A 20,330-nucleotide genomic window follows, 5' to 3' on the forward strand; every position below is an offset into this window, starting at 1 on the left:
TCCTTACCGGGGTAGGGGACACGTCCTTTAGTGATGACTTCGTAAATGAGGATACCGAAAGACCAGACGTCTGACTTGATGGTGAATTTGCCAAAGTTGATGGCTTCCGGGGCCGTCCATTTGATGGGCATTTTGGCACCTGCGTGAAGATTTGTAGAAAGAAAAGGGTATCATTTCTATCTGATTCTTTTTCTAAAGGGCTTACTTTTATTGTTAGCTGTCATATTTCATAGAAATTGGCCAGATTCGTTAAATGTGAAAGCAATTAGGCCTACATAACACGTGAAGATCTATATAGTCCTTCCTACATAACTGATCAGTTCCGTCCTCGGTCCTTCCATAATGCGAATGTTATAGTGTGAAATGCAACACAGAGGGCGCTCTTTAGAGCAGAGGAATCGACGAGTTCAGGTTACATTTTCGTTGGTATGGAATCTAAAATACCACATGACTCTCGACTCTTGATGAAGGAAACCCCCGTTGCAGCTATCCACAGCAAGCTATACGTAGGCAATGAGTGCTTTGTTAACTCGATTTCATGACAATCATGTCACATGTTTACACTGTTAGTGCTTAAAAAATCATACTTGTGATATGGTTGTTGTTGATGTTGTTGTTATGACACAAATCCCACGTGTTTCGTTGATGTGTCTCTCTGTATAGGAATAAAACTTGAACAACCTCATCTTGATAACGCTGTATCAAATCATAGGAAACAAAGTTTTTCGAAAGCATTAGTACACATAATATTTCCTACACATACGTAATCTCCTCGTGTCCTCGAAATGCCATGTTAGAGTGACACTCAAACACGGTTCACCTATCCAATGATTCAAACTCACCTTCTCTTGCAATGTATTCATCTTCGATGATACGGGACAGTCCAAAGTCGGCCACCTTGCAATTTCTGTGATCCCCGACCAAGATGTTTCTGGCGGCCAGGTCCCTGTGAACGAACCGTTGCGATTCCAGATACGCCATTCCATCCGAAACCTAATATTTGAGGGGATGGAGAGGTGGGGGAGAATAAGCGCGCTCGTATTATCATCATAGTCAGTGAGAATTTGTGGTGAAAGGACATTCAATGAGCTCGGGGTTTGTTTTTGTATTTTATAAAACTGTGAACAGCGAAAAACGCAGACGTAGTTACTTTCTGAACCCTATACATTCATAATGGTTGTATTGACAAGAGACCCTCGTGGGTTACAGGAACATAATGTATCGGAAGTGTCCAATAGAAAATATCTTTACACAACAATAATTTACATAATGCAACTGATTGACAAATTGCCCTTCATCAACGTAGATAAGCATTGACTTGATCAGTGGTGGGGAGTATCTTTCTTCTAAATAGTAGCCATGATAGATAGATAGAATCAAAGAGAAATTAGGGTTTTTGTAGAGCATGCAGGAATCCATTCCCTCCAAACTCTGTCCATTGTGTTCACACATTAATATGCAGTTCCAAGTGCATCCAAGTGCTACACCTGGAAGAATCAGACTCAAGACATGCATGCTTTACAACGATCCTTATTTCTCTGTAACCACTTAACCAAACTGAATGGGGTTTCTGCAAAATATAGCCAAGATGTTATATTTTAAGACTCTGAAATAACATTCAGATAGTTTAATTATATTGGAAGTCATCAATGCGAAAATCCATTGTATCTTTTGGAGGGGGGCTGGGGGAGACATACTGTATAATAATTCTATGTCTAGACATTGTTTCTCGCAATAACGATTCAAGATAACATTCGACAAAGATAGGAACAAAATACTGTAAGGGCACACTAATCTAGGATGCATGCTCCGTCACTCTCTTGGAGTTTTCATTATTTTTTCGTCGAAAATTTCTCGACTCTGGGTGCCTACCTGTGCGGTGATGTCGATGAGCTCTGGTTCCTTAAGATGCCTGCCCTCGCCGTCGTGCAAGTACTGCAGCAGACAGCCGTGCGTCATCAACTCCGTCACAATGTAGATCGGTTCCTGGGCCAGAGGGGGTTGGGAAAGCAACGATAGACAAACTTACATTTGGTGCTCAGAGGCGACACGACATTTGTTCCTGCGACAACTGCATCGGTCATATTTGCTCCAAGAACTTTAGGGTTGGAGTTAGGTTTGAGAGAGGGTTTTAGGTTTAGTTTGATATGAGGATGAGGAATGGGGTTAGGATTAGGACTAGGGTTATGTTTGTGGGTAGATGTCTGCCTTCCTTTAACGTGCACATTATTTCATACTGAGCAAAATGTCATTAAACCGGTGCTTACAATCTCTTTGACTTTCTACTCCTCCTATCCTTTTTTTTTCTCTTTTTTTTTTGGGGGGGGGGGAGGGGGGGGAGGGGATACTTCCAGGACAATAGTCGACACTGGAGTAGCGTAAAAAGTTCAAGCGTTGTTGTGATTATTTCTTTCACTTTTTATCAGCTTTTACTTAATTGTTTCATTTCATTCTATTTTTATCAGCTTTTGCTAAGGGAAAAGTTGAATGAATAGTTTGTTTTTCTTTTAAGCAATAGTCAGCCAAGAAATAATTCGGTCAACAGTAAAAGCACAGCAAAAGTAAATTTCGACCGTTATAACATAAAGAGATAGTGCACACTTAATAGCAAAGCAGGCCTACTGTTAAGAAGCAGTCTTTTCGCACATTATATCAATAGCTGAGAATAACTCCGGATAATGATTATCCTCTAGTTTTGTTCGCTTCGCAATTAATTTGGATTCTGCAGAGCCCAGAAGGTAACATTTAATGTTCATTATTATAGGTTTTCCCGGTCAATTTCATACTTTTGTCACTCAAATTCATTAATGTGCATTCAAATTCACGCAGCGCACGCACGCGAAAATATTGGGGCATTCAAATTCAGAATCCGAGCGATCAATTTCATTTATGAGCGTTCTATTTCGTTTTCGTGCAATCAAATTCACGATTGGGCATTCAATTTCAAAATGCGAGCACCGACTTTCCTACTCGTGCATTCAAATTCATACGATAGTCACGTGATAGTCCCAATGAGCTTGTTTGGAGCGTTCAAATTCATTTTTAGGCGATCAAGTTCCTACTTCGTGCAATCAATTTAACGAGGAAAATGGAGGAGACTTTTAAGAAAGGAAAAAGGGCCAACACAACCAATGAATGCTTGCATATAGTGTAATTAGGATTGTTTACGTGTTCTACATTGTTCTCTGTTCATGTATTCTTTGTTTTTCATCTCAATAAATTTCAAATTGCAATGTCCAATCAGCAGTGCATCCAAACAACACAACGACTAGTAATCATATTTTTTGATGATACTGCATGCTGACAAGGCCCTAACACCAACCATATAATGACAATTCATCAATTTAAGACAAATTGACACACAATGATCTCATATAGTCCCGCAAAATTTAATCAATAAGACAGCAATACACAGCAAACAACACGTATAAAATGCTCATGTATCAGTTTCAATATAGTCGAAATTGTGTTTTTTTCCTCGAAAGTGTCACTCAACCCTCCGTATTATGCTCGTCTGTAGGCCTATACAGTGCCTAATTTTTTTTTTATCAAAGAAGATGGCTGGATAACCCATATTCAGCTGCAAAAGCTGGTCCTTTATGGGGTCCAGTTATGTTTTGCTCTTTGCGATGAATAAATGAAGTGGGATCTTTTACGTGCATGAGTTGTGACTCTTTAATTTACACGTGGGACCTCCATTCCATGTCCAATCCCAGGGAAATGTGCCTGTATATTCCTATTTGCTAAGCGCGAGTTCAAAGTTGTCATTTAACAGGTGGACCTCTACTGAAAAAAAAATGAATAATCATCATAAATCCCAATATATTCAAAGCCAAGTGAAAAACACATGCATACACGGCCCCAAAGTAACTAAATTCAGGACTTCTGTTAAATTGAATGCAGTTATTTGGAACATGGTTGCCTATTCACGAATTTGAATGACCGACGACATTCTGTCGCCAGCTTGACATGAATTTGAATGCTCTTTGATGAAATGCGTGCTCCTCTCTTAAATTTGAATGCTCCGATAGTGAATTTGAATGTTCCGATAGTGAATTTGAATGCTCCGAGAGTGAATTTGAATGCTCGGATAGTGAATTCGAATGACCGGATTTTGAATTTGATTGCTGATTCAGTGCCGCGAGCGTGGAATGCGTGAAATCGAATGCTCGGAATAGGAACTTGAATGACAAAAGTATGAAATTGACCGGGAAAACCTATATTTGTATTATTACAGCAGTTTTCTTTCCTCCTCCAGACTTTCTCGAGCGATTTGCCTATTGCATCTAATCTTTTCTACGCCCAAAGTCGGTGTGTCGTGTTGTTCATAGTCACCGTTGCTATTCCTTCACCCAATCTGTAAGTTGCACCAGGGAGGTATTAGGCAAGTGCGTTTATTTCCTTGACAACACTACACGTTTAGAATGGAAATAAGACGTTAAACGAGGGGTGCTGCTGGTAACATCCTAAAACAATATGCTTCACTATGTCCCTCTTGATCAATGATAAATGTTAAATTGGGTCATACGACTTGGTTTAGAATGATAGCAAGCCCCACTCAGACAAGTCTGGCTTCCACCCATCTTCATGACTGACTATAAGGGAGTTCATGTTAGCGCATGTCTCATTTGAGCCCTACACCACAGACTTTCAAATAACATGGAAAGGACCTGTGACAGAGCATTTTTTTTTTTGAAGCATGCCACCTTTGTAATCAATGTCAATGAAATGCGTGTGCAGCTTTTGTTAAACATTATTGATGAATAATACTTTCACCTGTGCGTTCTAACAAGGTGAAACGCACAACTTAACATTCCAAATCCTCATTTCCCTGATGATTCTTTTGGTTTGAAAGTCAATGACAAATACACAAACATTCTCATTTGACCTTTATTTTGCACATGCGCAAATCGCAACCGTGAACTCCCTTATTGCTTTACAGAATATTAACGCCCTCTAACGACAAAAGCAGTAGCAGGTTGAGCTGGACGGACAAGCAGGAGCCTGCGGCAAAGGCGGCGACTTCGTTGCCGCGGAGGGAATTTTTTTTTAGAAGGGCCTTAAAGGGATCGAATAGTTTTGGTTGAGACCTAATTTCAGGTTTCTAACATTTTTTTTGTGTGTGTAAGATAATGAGAAACCTCTTATGAAATATGAAAAATCATGTAATTCTACGAGGAATTCAACGTTTATTTGATGAAAATTGGTTTTGAAATGGCTGAGATATCCAAAAAAGAGGGATTCTAATAAAGTGTGGGACCCACACTTTATTACGATCGCTTTGGTTTACTTTGTTTTTGGATGTTTCAGTCATTCCAAACCCGATTTTCATCAAATAAACTTAGAATTCCTCTTAAAATGGTATGCTCTGTACTATATGATAAGTGTTGGTATCTTGCAAAAACTTATAAAAGCCCAATTCTCATCTCCACCAACACTGTACCATCCCTTTAAGTTGGCAGAAGATAGGGAAGTTCCAAAAGTGAGTAGGCTACCCTGTTTAAATGATTTAGTTTTAGTTTTAGTCATCGTCACTAGGCATTATGCTAATCTCATCTTTAGCATCACCTGCCCTCCTCCCTCTCCGCAGCCGCATCTCCCCAATTCCATCTAGATATGCACCTCCCTCCTCCCTCACCCGTCTCCCTTACTCCAAGATCTCGACTCCTTTCCTTACCCCCCCCCCCCCCCTCCACATCATTCCCGGTTGTTCTTCTTCACAGGTCCTCTGCCTAGGAAAGGCCACGACAGTGTATTTCACATGTGTTTAAATCAGACAGATGAATACCCTTGCTCGGTTTGGCCCGCTGGTTTCCTGCTTGCCCTTGCTGCGGTGACTAAGCCATTCTTCCCGTTCACTTGAGCGTTTGCACACATCAACACATGGGGCTCATTTGCTTGCACGCTATTTTTAGGCTTGCTAGTCCACATTCGATCGGTATTACTAAACTACTATGTATAGACCGCTCAATTGGTGTCGAGCCAATTCCAATGCATGTAAGGTGTGAGAAAAAATGGGGTCCAGGCTTTTAAGGATTCGTTCGTCTTAAATCTGATACGCTGAAGTGCAGTCAACGTCGCAATATTGCAAGTTTTCTGAACAATAGTGATCCGACTTCAAAATGTAATCCCAAGGCTTTCTCAGACACAATGCATTTAGTAAGCTGTAACTTAATGATCGTCTTCTGTGATTGAAATATCTTTCAGCTATTAACAAAGATCTCGCCTTGATTAATATAAAATAGCAGACATTACATCATTGTTTCGGCTGCATAAAAAAGGGGGGCCTCTTGGCCGGCCTCTTGGTTGATCAACGTGCTCAACACACTCGGTACTTTACTGTGCCGAAATGGTGAAAATGTTTTTGACTCTAAAAGTGGAAATTTTCATCAAATTGTAATTTCGCAGTAGTCTGTTTTAAGATTAAATCTACATGTGTAATTAATTCCAATGAAGTAATAACACGCTTCTAGCTCTTTTGAAAATTTGCGTGAATATAATATGAAAGAGTTGTTGTTGTTGTTGTTGTTGTTTTATTACACCACTTGGAAATCTCTCCTGCGTTTAATAACAATCTATTGTCCGTGGGTTGATTGAAATAAAACATCTAAAAAGGATCAGTCTTTTCAGATGTTACATTTTTAGATGATGATGTTGTTGTTGTTTCCCTTTTTGCTACTGATAATACCGTTGTTGTTGTTGTTTTTGTAGAAAGTTAAATCAAACTCCACTTACTCCCTCGGAGCAGATGGCAAGAAGCGCGACGAGCTTCGGATGCCTGAGTTTCTTCATGATGTTCGCCTCCTGGAGGAAGGCCGTTGGGTCCATAGCGCCCTCTTTCAGCGTCTTCACTGCAACCATCACCGTGTCGTTCCACAGTCCTGCATACGTGAATAAGAGGTAGAGAACTCTTCTTACAGATAGCAATGTCAGTAAGGATGGCACAAAACACCCCAGCCAAATGAGAAGAGTTTGTCATTTCACCAGTTTTTGGTCGGCGTAACAGATGATAGGGTTTGATCACAACAGGAGTAACTACATTCTTGCTAAGTTGAGAAAAATTGTACGAAAATATGGGATATTTTAAATCATAACATAAAGTCTATTCCTGTTTATATCGTAAGTAAGGTATCACCAAAAAGATTCTATATTGCTCTATCAGCTATTGGATTTTACTTTAAAATGTTTTAAAATGACGTCTAGAACATTTTACGATCAAATTCTTATTCACAAAAAAATTATATTATTTTTAGTACTTGAAGGGTTTGTTCGCAAAAACCGATAAGTCCATTTTTGAAGATTTTGAAGTACGGTCTCTGTAATAAAGTACAAAATAATACCTTTTAAATGATATATTGTTTACTACATATAAAGGTACATTTTTGAAGTTATGGTAAAAAGAAGCACAAATTCTCTTATTATTCTCTTTATTTTTCTTGACCTTTAATCGCAAATATCTCCACTTGGCAAATATGGACTTATCGGTTTTTGCAAACAAACTCTTCACTTATTTGTCTACACATGTTGCAGCTTCTTATATCACGGTTCTGATAAGTTTAATACAAATAGATTTAGGGGCGTCCACAACTTTTTTTTCGTCAAGTTACATTTGTTACACTTCCGAAAATCTGTGGCCAAAAGAATTACCAAACGACACAACATACAACATTTCGACCTAGAACAATTCCTATTTGTGCTTTCTTGTTGTTGTTTCTTATCTCTTCTAACATTTTAATCAGCACCATCTCCGATCATTCAAACAAAATTAATGAAAAATGGTATGAGGACGTCCTCTATTGTTGAAGCGAGCGCTCGTTTCTTCTGGTACTCCCAAAAAGTACTTCGAGTGTACATTGTCGCTATTATGAAGAATGTTATCGTAAAGCGGGTTAATTTACATTTTTTAAATATTTTAGTAAGCTCGCACGTCAACACGCACCTTCCCACACCTCTCCAAACTGGCCGTTGCCTAGTCTTCTGACCAGCTTTATCGATCGTCGCGGAATCTCCCACACGTCCTTGCTGATCTCAAACATGTCAGGCTTCTGCCTTGGGCAGGCTGTCATGAGTCTACACACCAGTCCATCGGCTTGTGCTGCGCAGAAGTACATTATGTGAATTAAGAGAGAGGGAGAGACGGGGGGGGGGGGGGTAAGTCAGTAAGTACCCGCGACATGTACATTGAGGAGATATACATGCAGGCCTACATACTTAAACACTATGAGATCTCATGACTACTTTTTTTTTTACGCAAGTTAAGCATACTCACTTAAGTTTTACTCTTTTTTTTTTTTAGATAATGTGGAAGTCATGTCCTATTTTGCAAATATCTGATAAATGTGATTTTCCCACAATCTATTCATTCATAGCCTGCATGATGCAAATAGTGAATGTAAAAAATCATTAGTGATAATAGGGGCTCCACGGTGGTACTGCAAAATTAGTTCTGCTTATCTGACACACACTTCACCAGGACAGACCAGTGACTCATTTCCTATTCGTGTCTCTCTGTCTATCTATCTATCCATGCCTATCTTTCACTCTCTATCATATCAATGTCTGTTCTATCTCTCCCTTCATCTCTTTCTGTTCACCATTCTAACCAGCTAACTAGGCGAAATGCCTGCCATTGACTTTATTTACACTCTGTCCTGTCTAATCTGAAACTGCGTGCCATTCCTATACCGTTTATAAAACTTCTCTCTCTGTCCTTATGGAAATACACAAAGAACTCGGTTGGTGATGCATCATATCTGTACCGGAAGTACTTCACCTCTCAAACATCCGGGTGATTCCAAATGGAAGGCCATGCCCTTACATGACGCGAGTGCCGAGTCTAGCTGCGTTTGTAAACAGTGACCTCGCCGTGAAACAACACGCAACTTCCACATGATTTTTATGTCCTCCACAAAGTCTCATATTGCAATGTAGGCCTATATTATTCTAATGTCTATTATCAATCGATACACTGAATTCCCATGTGTATACCTAATGTATCTAATGGTAATTAGTTTGTCAGATAAGACAACGAATTACACTATCAAAACGGGTCTGGTCCTGAAAATCAAAGAGAGCACATTTTTCCGATAAAAGCTGGATTTTTCCGATAAAAGCTGGGAGAATATAAGTAAGAGAATACAGGGTATATAACAATGTCAGATTTATCAATACAGTTACGGAAATACCATATTCGTTATGCATCGTATTCGTTCAGCTTCCTTCATTTAATACTCACTTGACAGCCACTTGTTCTACAAGAAGCTTTCTGATGAGTATCAGTAACAATAATAATACTTATAATGGTAATAAAAAATGATTTCACGGCGCCAAAATAAGTCACTACGGCAAACCTTGTGTGATTGCACTTTGACGTTAGATTACATATTTTTTCTCATTTATTCTATGGATTGTCTAACGACCAAATTACGCTATTCCAAAAGTAGATTTTCTTTGAGTTTACACCAAGTACAATGACTGCCAGAATGAACAGGCACACATTATGTTATTAATCCATCCCTCTAGAATACCTATATTAAAGAGAGAAACAATTGAAGGTCGAATGTATAACTCTGGAAGGTTGAATGGATATGATACAAGTACAATGTATTCATCAAGTCGTTACTGAACGGAAAAGGATGTCATAAAAATGAAATAAATGAATATGGGCTAGTCATCATTGCAAAATACCTTGGCGCGTACATTGAAAGGAAAATAAGAGGAAAAGAAAGACCGAGGGTAACTGCGAACACCTTTTCTAATTTCCTGGCTACAAATTAACACAAAAACCTCACAAATTTTCTCTTTCTTTCAATAATTGCGTTCTGTTTTTTTCTCTCTCTCTTTTCTCTCCAACGCATGAATCGCATCATGCAAACTGAATGAATGCATAAACGCTTAGAGTCACTGGGAACTTCAACTATTAGCTGTTTCAAGTTAAAAAGAAATGGATATTATGATATAATAAAGTAGCAATAATCGTGTTTATTTCTCAACCGTTCTCAACAGTTATTGTTACTAGGCATTCACAAACATAAACTACAAACTTTCTTCTGTTTCTTAATACTTTTCAACTTGTAACGATATCCATCATCTGGCAAAAATGAAATAATGAAACTAAAGTGCGGCAATATATGACTTACACATGTAATGTTCGACCAGATCTCTGAGAGTCTTGAATGTGATTCGCGTGCTGATGTAGTAGCCTCCGTTGTCCAGGGTTCTGATTCGGTAGTGCTTAACGTTGTATCCTCGTGTGTCGTCATGGTCAAGCACTGAGAGCGAATAAGCGCCTGGTAAAGCAAGACAATATCCATGTTATCAGAGGACAATGATCAAGCGTCTGTTTTTCATTTACAGTGGAAATTCAATTGAAAAACACAAACAAACAAACAACTTAGCACAAACAATATGCTGTGTTTATGCTAGAATCTTGGAGATGACAAAATGTAAGACTTTTGCTCATTCCACAAGTTGGTGACCACAACGGGGAATACAACAAGTGCAAAAAGAAAATTCATGTTTGCGGCAATGAAAGCACTTCGGATGAATTCGGAAAAATTCCGCGAAGTTTTTACTGACGTAATAAAATGGACCAATCTACCAGCAGCAGACTATATACACGTGTCATAGCTAAAACAAATATCATAATGCATTCATTGCTGCTAGAGAAGAGGTTAAATAACTTCGAATTAGGCTAATTGTGATCATCACCCTCTCAAAAGTCTTTCGTTGACGTGTACAAATATCTTCACAAAATTTCCTTTCCTTGACATGAAAATAATAGGAATTAGTTGTATTATTCGTTTCATCATACCAAACACGACATATTACATTAAGAAAAAAAATGATGCCGTTTGCTAAATTACACGCTTTGAAAAAAAAAAATCACTTAATTTCATTTCAGAACAGAATGAGACAGTAATGAAATGACATTTTCACATGCGTAGTTGCTTCCAATACCACGTACTAATCCGTGAAAACACGCCAAAGTTAAAAAAAAAAAAACCGCTCTTATTTAAAGATCGATTTTGACACATTTTCTACCATTCTGTTCGTCTGACTTTACTCTATTCAAGATAGTTGATGTGAATATAAGTTTGAATTGCACCTTAATGAACTTATGAAACATAACACTTTTCGACAAGTTGTTCTTGCGTATACCGATGGGGTGAGTTACATAAAAAGTGCAGGACTTCGAGAGGAAAACAAAAATATCCTAATTTGTGAATAATGCGGATTTGTTTCTGCATTTATAAGTGGATATCTATAGAAAATGATGACAGAAAAGAATGCTCTCTATGATTCTGGGCAAATTGGAAACACTTGATGGCACTTTTAGCGCTTAGGATGAAACATGAGTATTTTACCTGGACTGGTCTCACTGCCTCGGACGAGGAAAGTCCCCCTGGAATTGCTCGTCAGCTGGAGTTGCTTCTCTGCGTCCTTCCGCGTCATCTTCTCGAAAAACCAACTGGAGAATAAATGGAAAAGTGAGTTAATCATCAATATTGCTGTTTTAGAAAAACTACTTGTCTGATTCAACCTTTACTCAAACATGGAATATGTACCAACATCTGTGGACTCCTTACTAAAAGGTTGAGTCTTTAGACTACACACGTCTGCTGGCTGCGTAGTCCTGTAAATTACGCATTTGTGCCGTTCGTTTTGATTTTTATGTAATATGTAGATATCAATGCTATTACGTCATGCATGTTGTTGTTAGGTATCACCTCCTTGATAGCGATTACTCAAAAACAAAATAGATGAATAAGTAAATGAACGGAATATACATTGCAATAATAAACAAATAATTACACAAATGATATAAATAAGAAGGCTCATATTTTGTCAACTGAACACCGCGGCTAGTCTTGTCGGCAAAATGTCTTGACGTGTGATTAAGAAACACCCCGTTTTGCCATCATATTCAACATATGCCCCTATTCCATAGTCATCAAAAGTCATTTTTTTTTTTTTTTTTTGTTCCATGTGGACATCAAGGTATGTAGTTGCTAATAACCACGTCGGCATCCCTGCAAACTATTCTAAAAATATCGTAAGCTACCATAGGAGATTCACTAGTTGATGCATCCAGACTCTGTTCCCGAATATAGAGTGATAGATTGTTCACATTATTAAGGCAAAGCCTTTTGCTAACCCTTCCTACAGGAAGGTCCGAAAGACGTGCAACAATCACTTCTCAGTTATAAGATTACATCGCGAGCTGTCCTCCAGCCACCACAGTGGCTAGTGGTACAAACATTGAGCTACAGTTGTAGTTTCATGCTGGCACACAGTTACCTCAAACAAGAGCCCTATATCTGACCTCGATCTCTGTCCGAGATAGATATCCTTAGTCCCACATGTGTCAAGTTTGATATTCGCACCTGTAGCACGCGCTTGCCACTTATTAGTCCACTAAATTAGTGTCTTAGAGTCAGACGTCTCACGAAGATTGGCGCCTGACTCTTTGAAATTGAGCTTAATTGTAACTTTAAATGTCGCACAGAAGGTTAGAGATAGTTGTTAGTAAAGAATGACTAGCAACCAAAGGAGTGCAGCTTTAAACAAAGTGGAATATAGGTGTTTTTATATGTTCTTCTGAAGCAATATATTTCAAGTTTTATCTTTTAAAAAAGAATATCATGTCGCAATTCAATATTCATGTTATGTAACCCAAGGTATAATCATGGATTATCAAAATAGTAATATTTCTACGACAACAGAGTAAATAAAACTTTCGCGTTCGTTTGCTTTATTTCGTTCAAAATGTAATTTATGTAAAAGTACAATCACTCAACTGTTCTTTCTCTTTGCTGTATAGTTTCGAGAAATTATAATCATCTGTGTTCGCAATATCACTCTTGTTGCTTTGTAATCTCTAGTCCTTGACATACACTATGTGTTTGAAGTTGTGGTGCAGAGTTCGGGAGCGAGGAGCCTGTCTTCACGATCTTACGTAAACAACTTTTTGCCTAGTTCATAAATCAAACCAGAATTAGGTCAGGTTTTCCTCTAGACGTGTTTTTAAAATAAATATCATACAAGATATTCGGCAAGTAACAAACGAAATTATCAGCATTCTCGCACAGAGGATAACCTGTCTATTTTCTGATATACCAGTCAAATTTGAAAAGGTCGTAATCTGTCAAACTTTTTACGGAAATAAACCAAACTTTCTATCTAAAACAGAATAAGGCTCTTTACATTGTCAGCTCAGTTCAAAACTTATATCTTTAATAAAGAAAAACATCCTAAAATAACGTGTAAAATGAATGCATTCTTTCTACACACACGTAACGTATCTTCTCCTTCATGAAGACTTTTCTCAATTCTTCAAGGTCAAAGTGTTCAAAGAAGGAGGATGGGAGCTAACAACGACAGGACATGGATGGCTGATGATTGCGATCGGTCTTAGCTCTTAAAGTGTCACCAGGGATGATTCTTCGAAATCCTTCGATGCCTGCCGAGACACACCCTCTCCATCCAAGAGCTTAACCTGTTGCCTCCGGAGCTCCGTGAAACACCCTCCCCCCCCCCCCCCCCCCCCAACAGATTTCATACGATAGACACACCCGGTTCTGGCAAGCCATGGGTTAAGATACACGCGCATCCCTGAAACCATTATCACTCGGCGACGCATCCCGTTAAAGCTCCATGCTCTCATCACCGGCTAAGCCACCTGCTATCTCATTCCCCACATGGTGACTGCTGAGCAGAGAGAACGATTTACGAAAATGTACGAACGAAAATATTTGATTAAAGTGCTACTTTCCTTTGATATCGCAAGCGTTCGTTATCAGCTCCTAACCATCTGCGGGTCGCCAGATTCATACTTGAAGTGATGAATAAAAAATGAATTGTATTATTTTCTTTACAAGCATGATATAAGCATGACGCAATTTTGTGGTCAATGAAATTGTTCACTGTATGCTCCATTCGTTGTTGTTGTTGTTTTTTTCTTTCAGGTTTAGAACACTTTATTAACGTTATTCGTACTTATTCTGATGGAATCACGATGAATGTTTGGTGTTGTGGTAACAGCTGCAGTGCTGCAGCATCGAACACGTAATGTAAATGTTATCATTGTCATCCGTCTACAGAACCAATTTGTTTATTGATTTCTTTTGGAATAGTCCTTGCATAATTTTGCATCCCAGAGGTGTTTAATCGCAGATACATATCTTCCTTTATTTTGTGTATTTACTACAAGAGCAAAGCAATTCATCTAAATCAGCAGTTTATTCAAACAAGGCTCTCCGAGTCTATAAAGGAACCAATTTTCACCACAAAATTTTCTTTTCGGTCATTTTTTGTCTGTCTGTTAAGATGTGACGGGAATGCTCACGTCTGCGTGTTGCAAATGTTTAGTGTACGAGTGCGTACGCAAGAACACATTAGACACTGTTAGAAAAACTCCTTGACTACTCCCATTTTGTGGCATTGAATGCCATCATTTTCTGCGTAGTTCTGTCACGCTCAGGAGAAAGACACCTGCGTGAAACGCAAGTTGATATTCCTGCTGGCAGAGAACGGAACGGACAAAAAAAAGAATAACCAACCACTTTCCCATTCGCTGCACGGGATCAACCGTTCATGACTCACATCCGTTAAGGCGGATTTTAGAAGGATTACACTACACTGCGTTACTTGCTTTTATCATAACCTCACTCTCATGCTTGCCTACCAATGCATCGAGAGTTCACTAGTTCAAACGTTGCAATCACCCACCTAGACAGCAGCAGAACTACAGACAATTCGAATGCAAGCTATCACACGGTTAAAGCGACTCATTTGATAACGAGATTTACTTCTTAGACTCGGCCTATGTACGTGATATACTTTGCACGAGCTATTTCCCCACTCAACTTGTCGATTAAACTTATAACTAAATCCAATCCATGTGAGATTTGCATGAGTGTTGTTATGCTCGTGTCTGCACGTCCACAGGACATCGAAGCCCAAGGCATGACGTGTATGGCTCTTTTTGGAGCCCTACAATGCCTCTATCAAATTCTCTGTAGACAACATGATGATAGTATTGTCAATCATTAGAAATAATGACTACCAACGGCTCTTGAAACGTTAGATAAAATTTTTTCATGATATGACTAGATACAGTATGTACTATCAAAAAAGGAAACAAAAACTTCATGCTGTCTGTTAATAAAGTCGATTGATTTGTTATCTTCTGAACCACATAAATTATGGGTCGCTGGTCAAGCATGGTAAGAGCACTGTGGCATAGTCGATAATGCTCTAGACTCTATTGTTGGGGCTCCTCTAACTCACTATGTCCCTTTTGACCCGGATGCGAAAGTGATCCGTGGTAACGCTCTAGTATGCTATAATCATCAGAGAGAGTCTTAGGAAAACAGAACCCTCATCATGAGGCTACCTGGATAGGTATGACACTTAACTCGCTCGGTGCCAAGGACTATAATAGACTGCGTGCACAGTGCTATTGGGTTTTTATCTCAATCGGCACTCAACGCACATAAAAAGTTAATGTTAGTGGCAGTAATATCATAACTCATATAGAAGTAGTACCTGTACTAGGAGTAGAGGTAGTAATAGTAGTAGTGTAGTAGTTGTAGTAGTAGCAGTAGTAGAAGTAGTAGTAGTAGTAGTAGTAGTAGGAGTAGAAGTAGTAGTAGTAGTAGTAGTAGTAGTAGTGGTAGTAGTAGTAGTAGTAGTAGTAGTAGTAGTAGTAGTGTAGTAGTAGTAGTAGTAGTAGTAGTAGTGGTAGTAGTAGTAGTAGTAGTAGTAGTAGTAGTAGTAGTGGTAGTAGTAGTAGTAGAAGTAGTAGTAGTAGTAGTAGTAGTAGTAGTAGTAGAAGTAGAAGTAGTAGTAGTAGTGGCAGTAGTAGTAGTAGTAGTAGTAATAGTGATAGTAGTAGGAGGAGGAGTAGAAGTAGAAGCAGTGGTAGAAGTAGTAACTTCATAATTGCTATTATATTTTGGATCCAAAACTCTCTCTCTATTGATTGGTTGAAAGAGCTTCACGTGATTTATATGTATTTTCAACTATTTCAGAATGTTGGCACGTTGTAATTTATGTTCTAATTTATGACGACATTTTCCAAATAGTACACTAGTTATGAAAATGATGGCGCAAAACAATAGTGACTTCCCAAAGAAATTCTGACATCGCGCGCTGCCTTGTAATGTCAATCTTGTAAATTGCCATATTATTACAAAGAAATCGTGACATAGCACCCTGCCAGGCACGGTCACCATTAGGATCCCTTCACAATATCGCATCTACCACACGATTTCTCGCCTCATTTTCCCCCTTTCTTTCGTTTAAGTTTTTATCCATTACAAAACAAACATACTCTACCTAATTTCAAGTTTCTTGTTAATAAAACTATGGGCTTCGGTGCCCCCAATAGTACATTCACTTCGGGGTTGCCCCCTCAGAGAGTGAACAGCATATTATTTTAGGCCTACTATTTTGGATTCACCTCTGTCCATGGTTTAACAACCAGAAACTCTCAAGGCAAAGTATATGTGAATACTATCATAACTATAACTACCTCTAAAACTACTATTGTTACAATCGACATAAATATTTGTATATTTCTGACTTTGTATTTTGTTTTTAGTCTGTTCTTACTCTTCTGACTGCAGGAGGTCGGCTGGCTCGATGTAGTTCCGGGGCACGTATCCTTCCCTCTTCGACACGACCGAGGATGCCAGCCACCAGTTCGGATCACTGCGCATGATCACAGGGAAAATAAAAGAAAACAAGAAAAAAGTAAGTCAGAGGTCAAGGTAAGGTAAAAAAAAAAAATATAATCATGACAATGGAAATGATATGACAAAATACGGTTATTATACAAACCATAAAGAGGAAGATAATTATGGTAATAATAAGAGAAGTTAGATTAAAAGAATTATATGTTTGTTGCCACACCAAAGAACAGAAAAAAAGCAAAAATACTGACGATGATTCGATGACAAGGTTTGTTTTTAGAAAATATTACAACTTGATGGACCCAGGGTCTCGCGCTCACCTCAGCAATCCATGTTCACCTTCCACACATTCTTGCAAACTTACCCAGTTATAGAGGAACACAACTCTTGGGGAGCTCTGAGGAACTTCCATGAGGGCAAGTTGTTCACTTGACAATGTTGTATATTCTATATCGCACTGGCAGTGACACCTTCCAAGCTTTTAGAAGATTTGACAATGCACTGTCTACAAGATCAGAAAGTGGAAAATGGCCCCCATTTTTATTTTGGTTCCGGCCCCAAGGGGCCAGCCCTGGATCTTCAATAAACTTGAAAGTACACTTACCAATGTGCATTACATTTACTCGAGAGTATTTTTGGTTGTATAGGAGATTGTTTTGAAAGATTCCTTGAATTTGGGGGTTATGGGACCCTGGCGGCCCCAACTGGGGCGTTATCCTCTTTTGAACTAATTAAGATCCTATCACTCTACTCAAGTGATGTTTTACCCGCCTGTTAAAGGGACCGTACAGTTTTGGTTGAGACCTAATTTCAGGTTTCTAACATTTTTTGGTGAGATAATGAGAAACCTCTTATGAAATATGAAAGAGCATGTAATTCTATGAGGAATTCAACGTTTATTTGATGAAAATTGGTTTTGAAATGGCTGAGATATCCAAAAAAGAGCGATTCTAATAAAGTGTGGGACCCACACTTTATTACGATCGCTTTGCTTTACTTTGTTTTTGGATGTTTCAATCATTCCAAAACCGATTTTCATCAAATAAACTTTGAATTCCTCTTAAAATGGTAAGTGTTTTCTTGGTATCTCGCAAAAAGTTAAAAGCCCAATTCTCATCTCCACCAATACTGTATACATCCCTTTAAATCTGGTGAATATTAGTCATGAAGTTTTCAAGAAGAAGCTGAAAATGTGAAATAGAGCCTCAATTTGCCCCCCCCCCCCCCCCCCGCGGGTCCTGAGGGGGCACCCCGGATCCACCATGAGCAAACTTGAAGCTATAGTCACCGATGTACTTAATCATATCACTAACTTAGCTCTATCACTTCTGGTGCTAGATAATATTTTGGGGCGCCAGGAGGGGAGGAATTGGCGCCCATTTGAACAACAACAACAACAACGACAACAACAAAGATTCCACACCCTAGGGCTACTACTAGTAGCTGCTAAGTTTGTTGAAATTCAGTCATGGGGTTTTCAAGAAGAAGCTCAAAGTGTGAAAATTGGGCCACAAATTGGACCCCCGCTCCACTCTCAGGGCTCTTTGGGGAGGGGTGGTGCACCTCTGGGTCCACCATGAACAAACTTGAAACTACACTTACCACGGACGATAATGATCGTAATATCTCATTTGAACATTTGGCTCGGGTGAGTTAAACAGAGGAAAATGATACTGCGTGTGGCGACGATAAAGAAGATGATCCAGAAGAATTACAAGAGTGAACAATGATCTATCTTCACAACCATGAATTACCTTTTGTTTGTGATGATGAGAATCTCCCCCTTTCTGAAAGTCAGATCGTCTGTTGTTCTGGCTTCGTAATCGTAAAGCGCCTTGTAACGCTCCCCGGCAGCTGTGTGGTGTGATAAGCAAAATACGCATGCTCAGATTTACAGTAAGAGATAACAATAATTATTACAAAAAAATTTATTTTAGTAACTTACAAAGCGTCCACATTCTTTGGCGTTGTGGAGTCATGCGTTAGTAAAATTCCCCACAAAAAAAAAAAGAATGACCCCAATCAAAATATTTGCACGTCCATGTGTCAATTATTTCACAGTCGTATGCGCTAACATTATTTTCTTCTGGCAAACGTTTGCAATTGATGCATGGCTCAAGTGATATAGGTCACATTGTGACAAAAACAGGGTTAAAATTTGCCACACAAGTGGTTTAATCACCGCTTTTATAAAATGATCGATGCACGAATCATTCCAAAGTTTACTCGCATTTTCACGCATCATCTCACTAAGCTGTTCTTCAAGTGTATTCCACCACATCACATTACGTTAACAGAGCAAGAAAAAAGGTTAAAGCTTTACGTGTTTTTGGACGTCTGAATAGCATTGTGATCATATCAAACCGAAAAAAATGAGCGATAAATTCCTGAATGAAATCTAAAATATCCCAATATGAGGTAAGAAGTAAGGACAGTTAAACAAGGGTTGTAATGTTAGAGTTTCGGTGTGTTTTCTTGTTTATGTTATACTAACACGACTAATATCTCAAGTACCTGAATAGGTAACTGCTGGCTGATGATTTTAGCAGATGGTGGCTCAGTACGATATGCTTGCAACAAAAAAAAAAAGAGTTAGACCACATTCCTTACCATCATTATGGTCTTCACATGGTCGAGAGTACATTTGTAAGATATAATGCTTGTATGGAAAAGGAACAATCATCTTCAATCGACATTCGACAATATTAAATTGCAAATATTACTAAAATATATTTGCAAAACGTTGGCCTAAAATGATAATGACTAATTGCCAATGTTCAACTTAAGCTTGGATTCACAAGTCAATTTAAACCTTGATTTAAGTTCCAATGAGTTGTTTTGTTTTCTTTTTATTTACTATTCTACATTTGTTGCAATAGTACATTGTGAGGTAACATGGTACAGATCCTTCGCAAAATATTATAATGAAAAATGTTTCAACGGACATTCTTTGTTTTGTGAACATGGTGAACAGTCCACTTGTGAATTTCAGCCACTCTTATACGTATTGTAGACAATGCTATTATGTTGTGGCCTGCATTCATAAAATCAAGCCAGGATTTTGTCTTCTTGTTAATTCATAAAAATGTGACGAACGAAATCGTTCAGATGCGAAATGCGAGTTCTGATATAAGTTTTCGAAACCAAGCTGGCTTTATGTGTAATTATCATGACAAAAGGGAACTGCATTTTAATAGTTTATTCAACGTTACAATTTTAAGGTGTTATCTTCTCGCTGGTCAATGCTGGTTATTAAATGCGATATATTCTCTTCTGTGGTTGAACAATAATCTTGCCATTTCATTTAAAAAGGGAAAAAGAAGAATGTTTGTCCATTAGGCCCGTATGTTTCTAAATACTGCTAGCGATGTTGTGTTATCAAATAAAATATCACTAATTCTACGACAGTACTTTCACAGTATAACTAACTTCCGACACTGTTCGAATAAAAATGTATGTAGTTTATCCTGTACAAACAAGAACTCTACTTGATGATGTAATTCACGAAAAGGTGTATCAGCTTTTTTTTTCTTTCTTTTTTATCCTTGAAATCATCATTTTGTTGCTTTTTTTTCTGTTTTGCTGTGATTTGTAGCATTTGGAAATTCATTTTGGTAGCCAGAGAATCCCCTC

At 38.5% G+C, this 20,330-nt stretch overlaps 1 protein-coding gene across 1 annotated transcript in view; it reads right to left on the reverse strand.

Moving 5' to 3' along the window:
- LOC140234303 (proto-oncogene tyrosine-protein kinase Yrk-like) overlaps window positions 1–20,330 on the reverse strand; it is a 31,110-nt gene that overhangs the window by 3,096 nt on the left and 7,684 nt on the right. Inside the window, exons 3-11 of the mRNA XM_072314367.1 lie at window positions 18,452–18,551; window positions 16,618–16,716; window positions 11,367–11,470; window positions 10,140–10,289; window positions 7,940–8,095; window positions 6,727–6,881; window positions 1,873–1,986; window positions 843–993; window positions 8–139 (exon numbers count right to left, since the gene is read on the reverse strand). Coding sequence (XP_072170468.1) covers window positions 8–139; window positions 843–993; window positions 1,873–1,986; window positions 6,727–6,881; window positions 7,940–8,095; window positions 10,140–10,289; window positions 11,367–11,470; window positions 16,618–16,716; window positions 18,452–18,551 — 1,161 coding nt within the window. The remainder of the gene's footprint in view (window positions 1–7; window positions 140–842; window positions 994–1,872; window positions 1,987–6,726; window positions 6,882–7,939; window positions 8,096–10,139; window positions 10,290–11,366; window positions 11,471–16,617; window positions 16,717–18,451; window positions 18,552–20,330) is intronic.

This window comes from Diadema setosum, chromosome 10 (assembly GCF_964275005.1).
Source record: "Diadema setosum chromosome 10, eeDiaSeto1, whole genome shotgun sequence".
Lineage (NCBI taxonomy): Eukaryota > Metazoa > Echinodermata > Echinoidea > Diadematoida > Diadematidae > Diadema > Diadema setosum.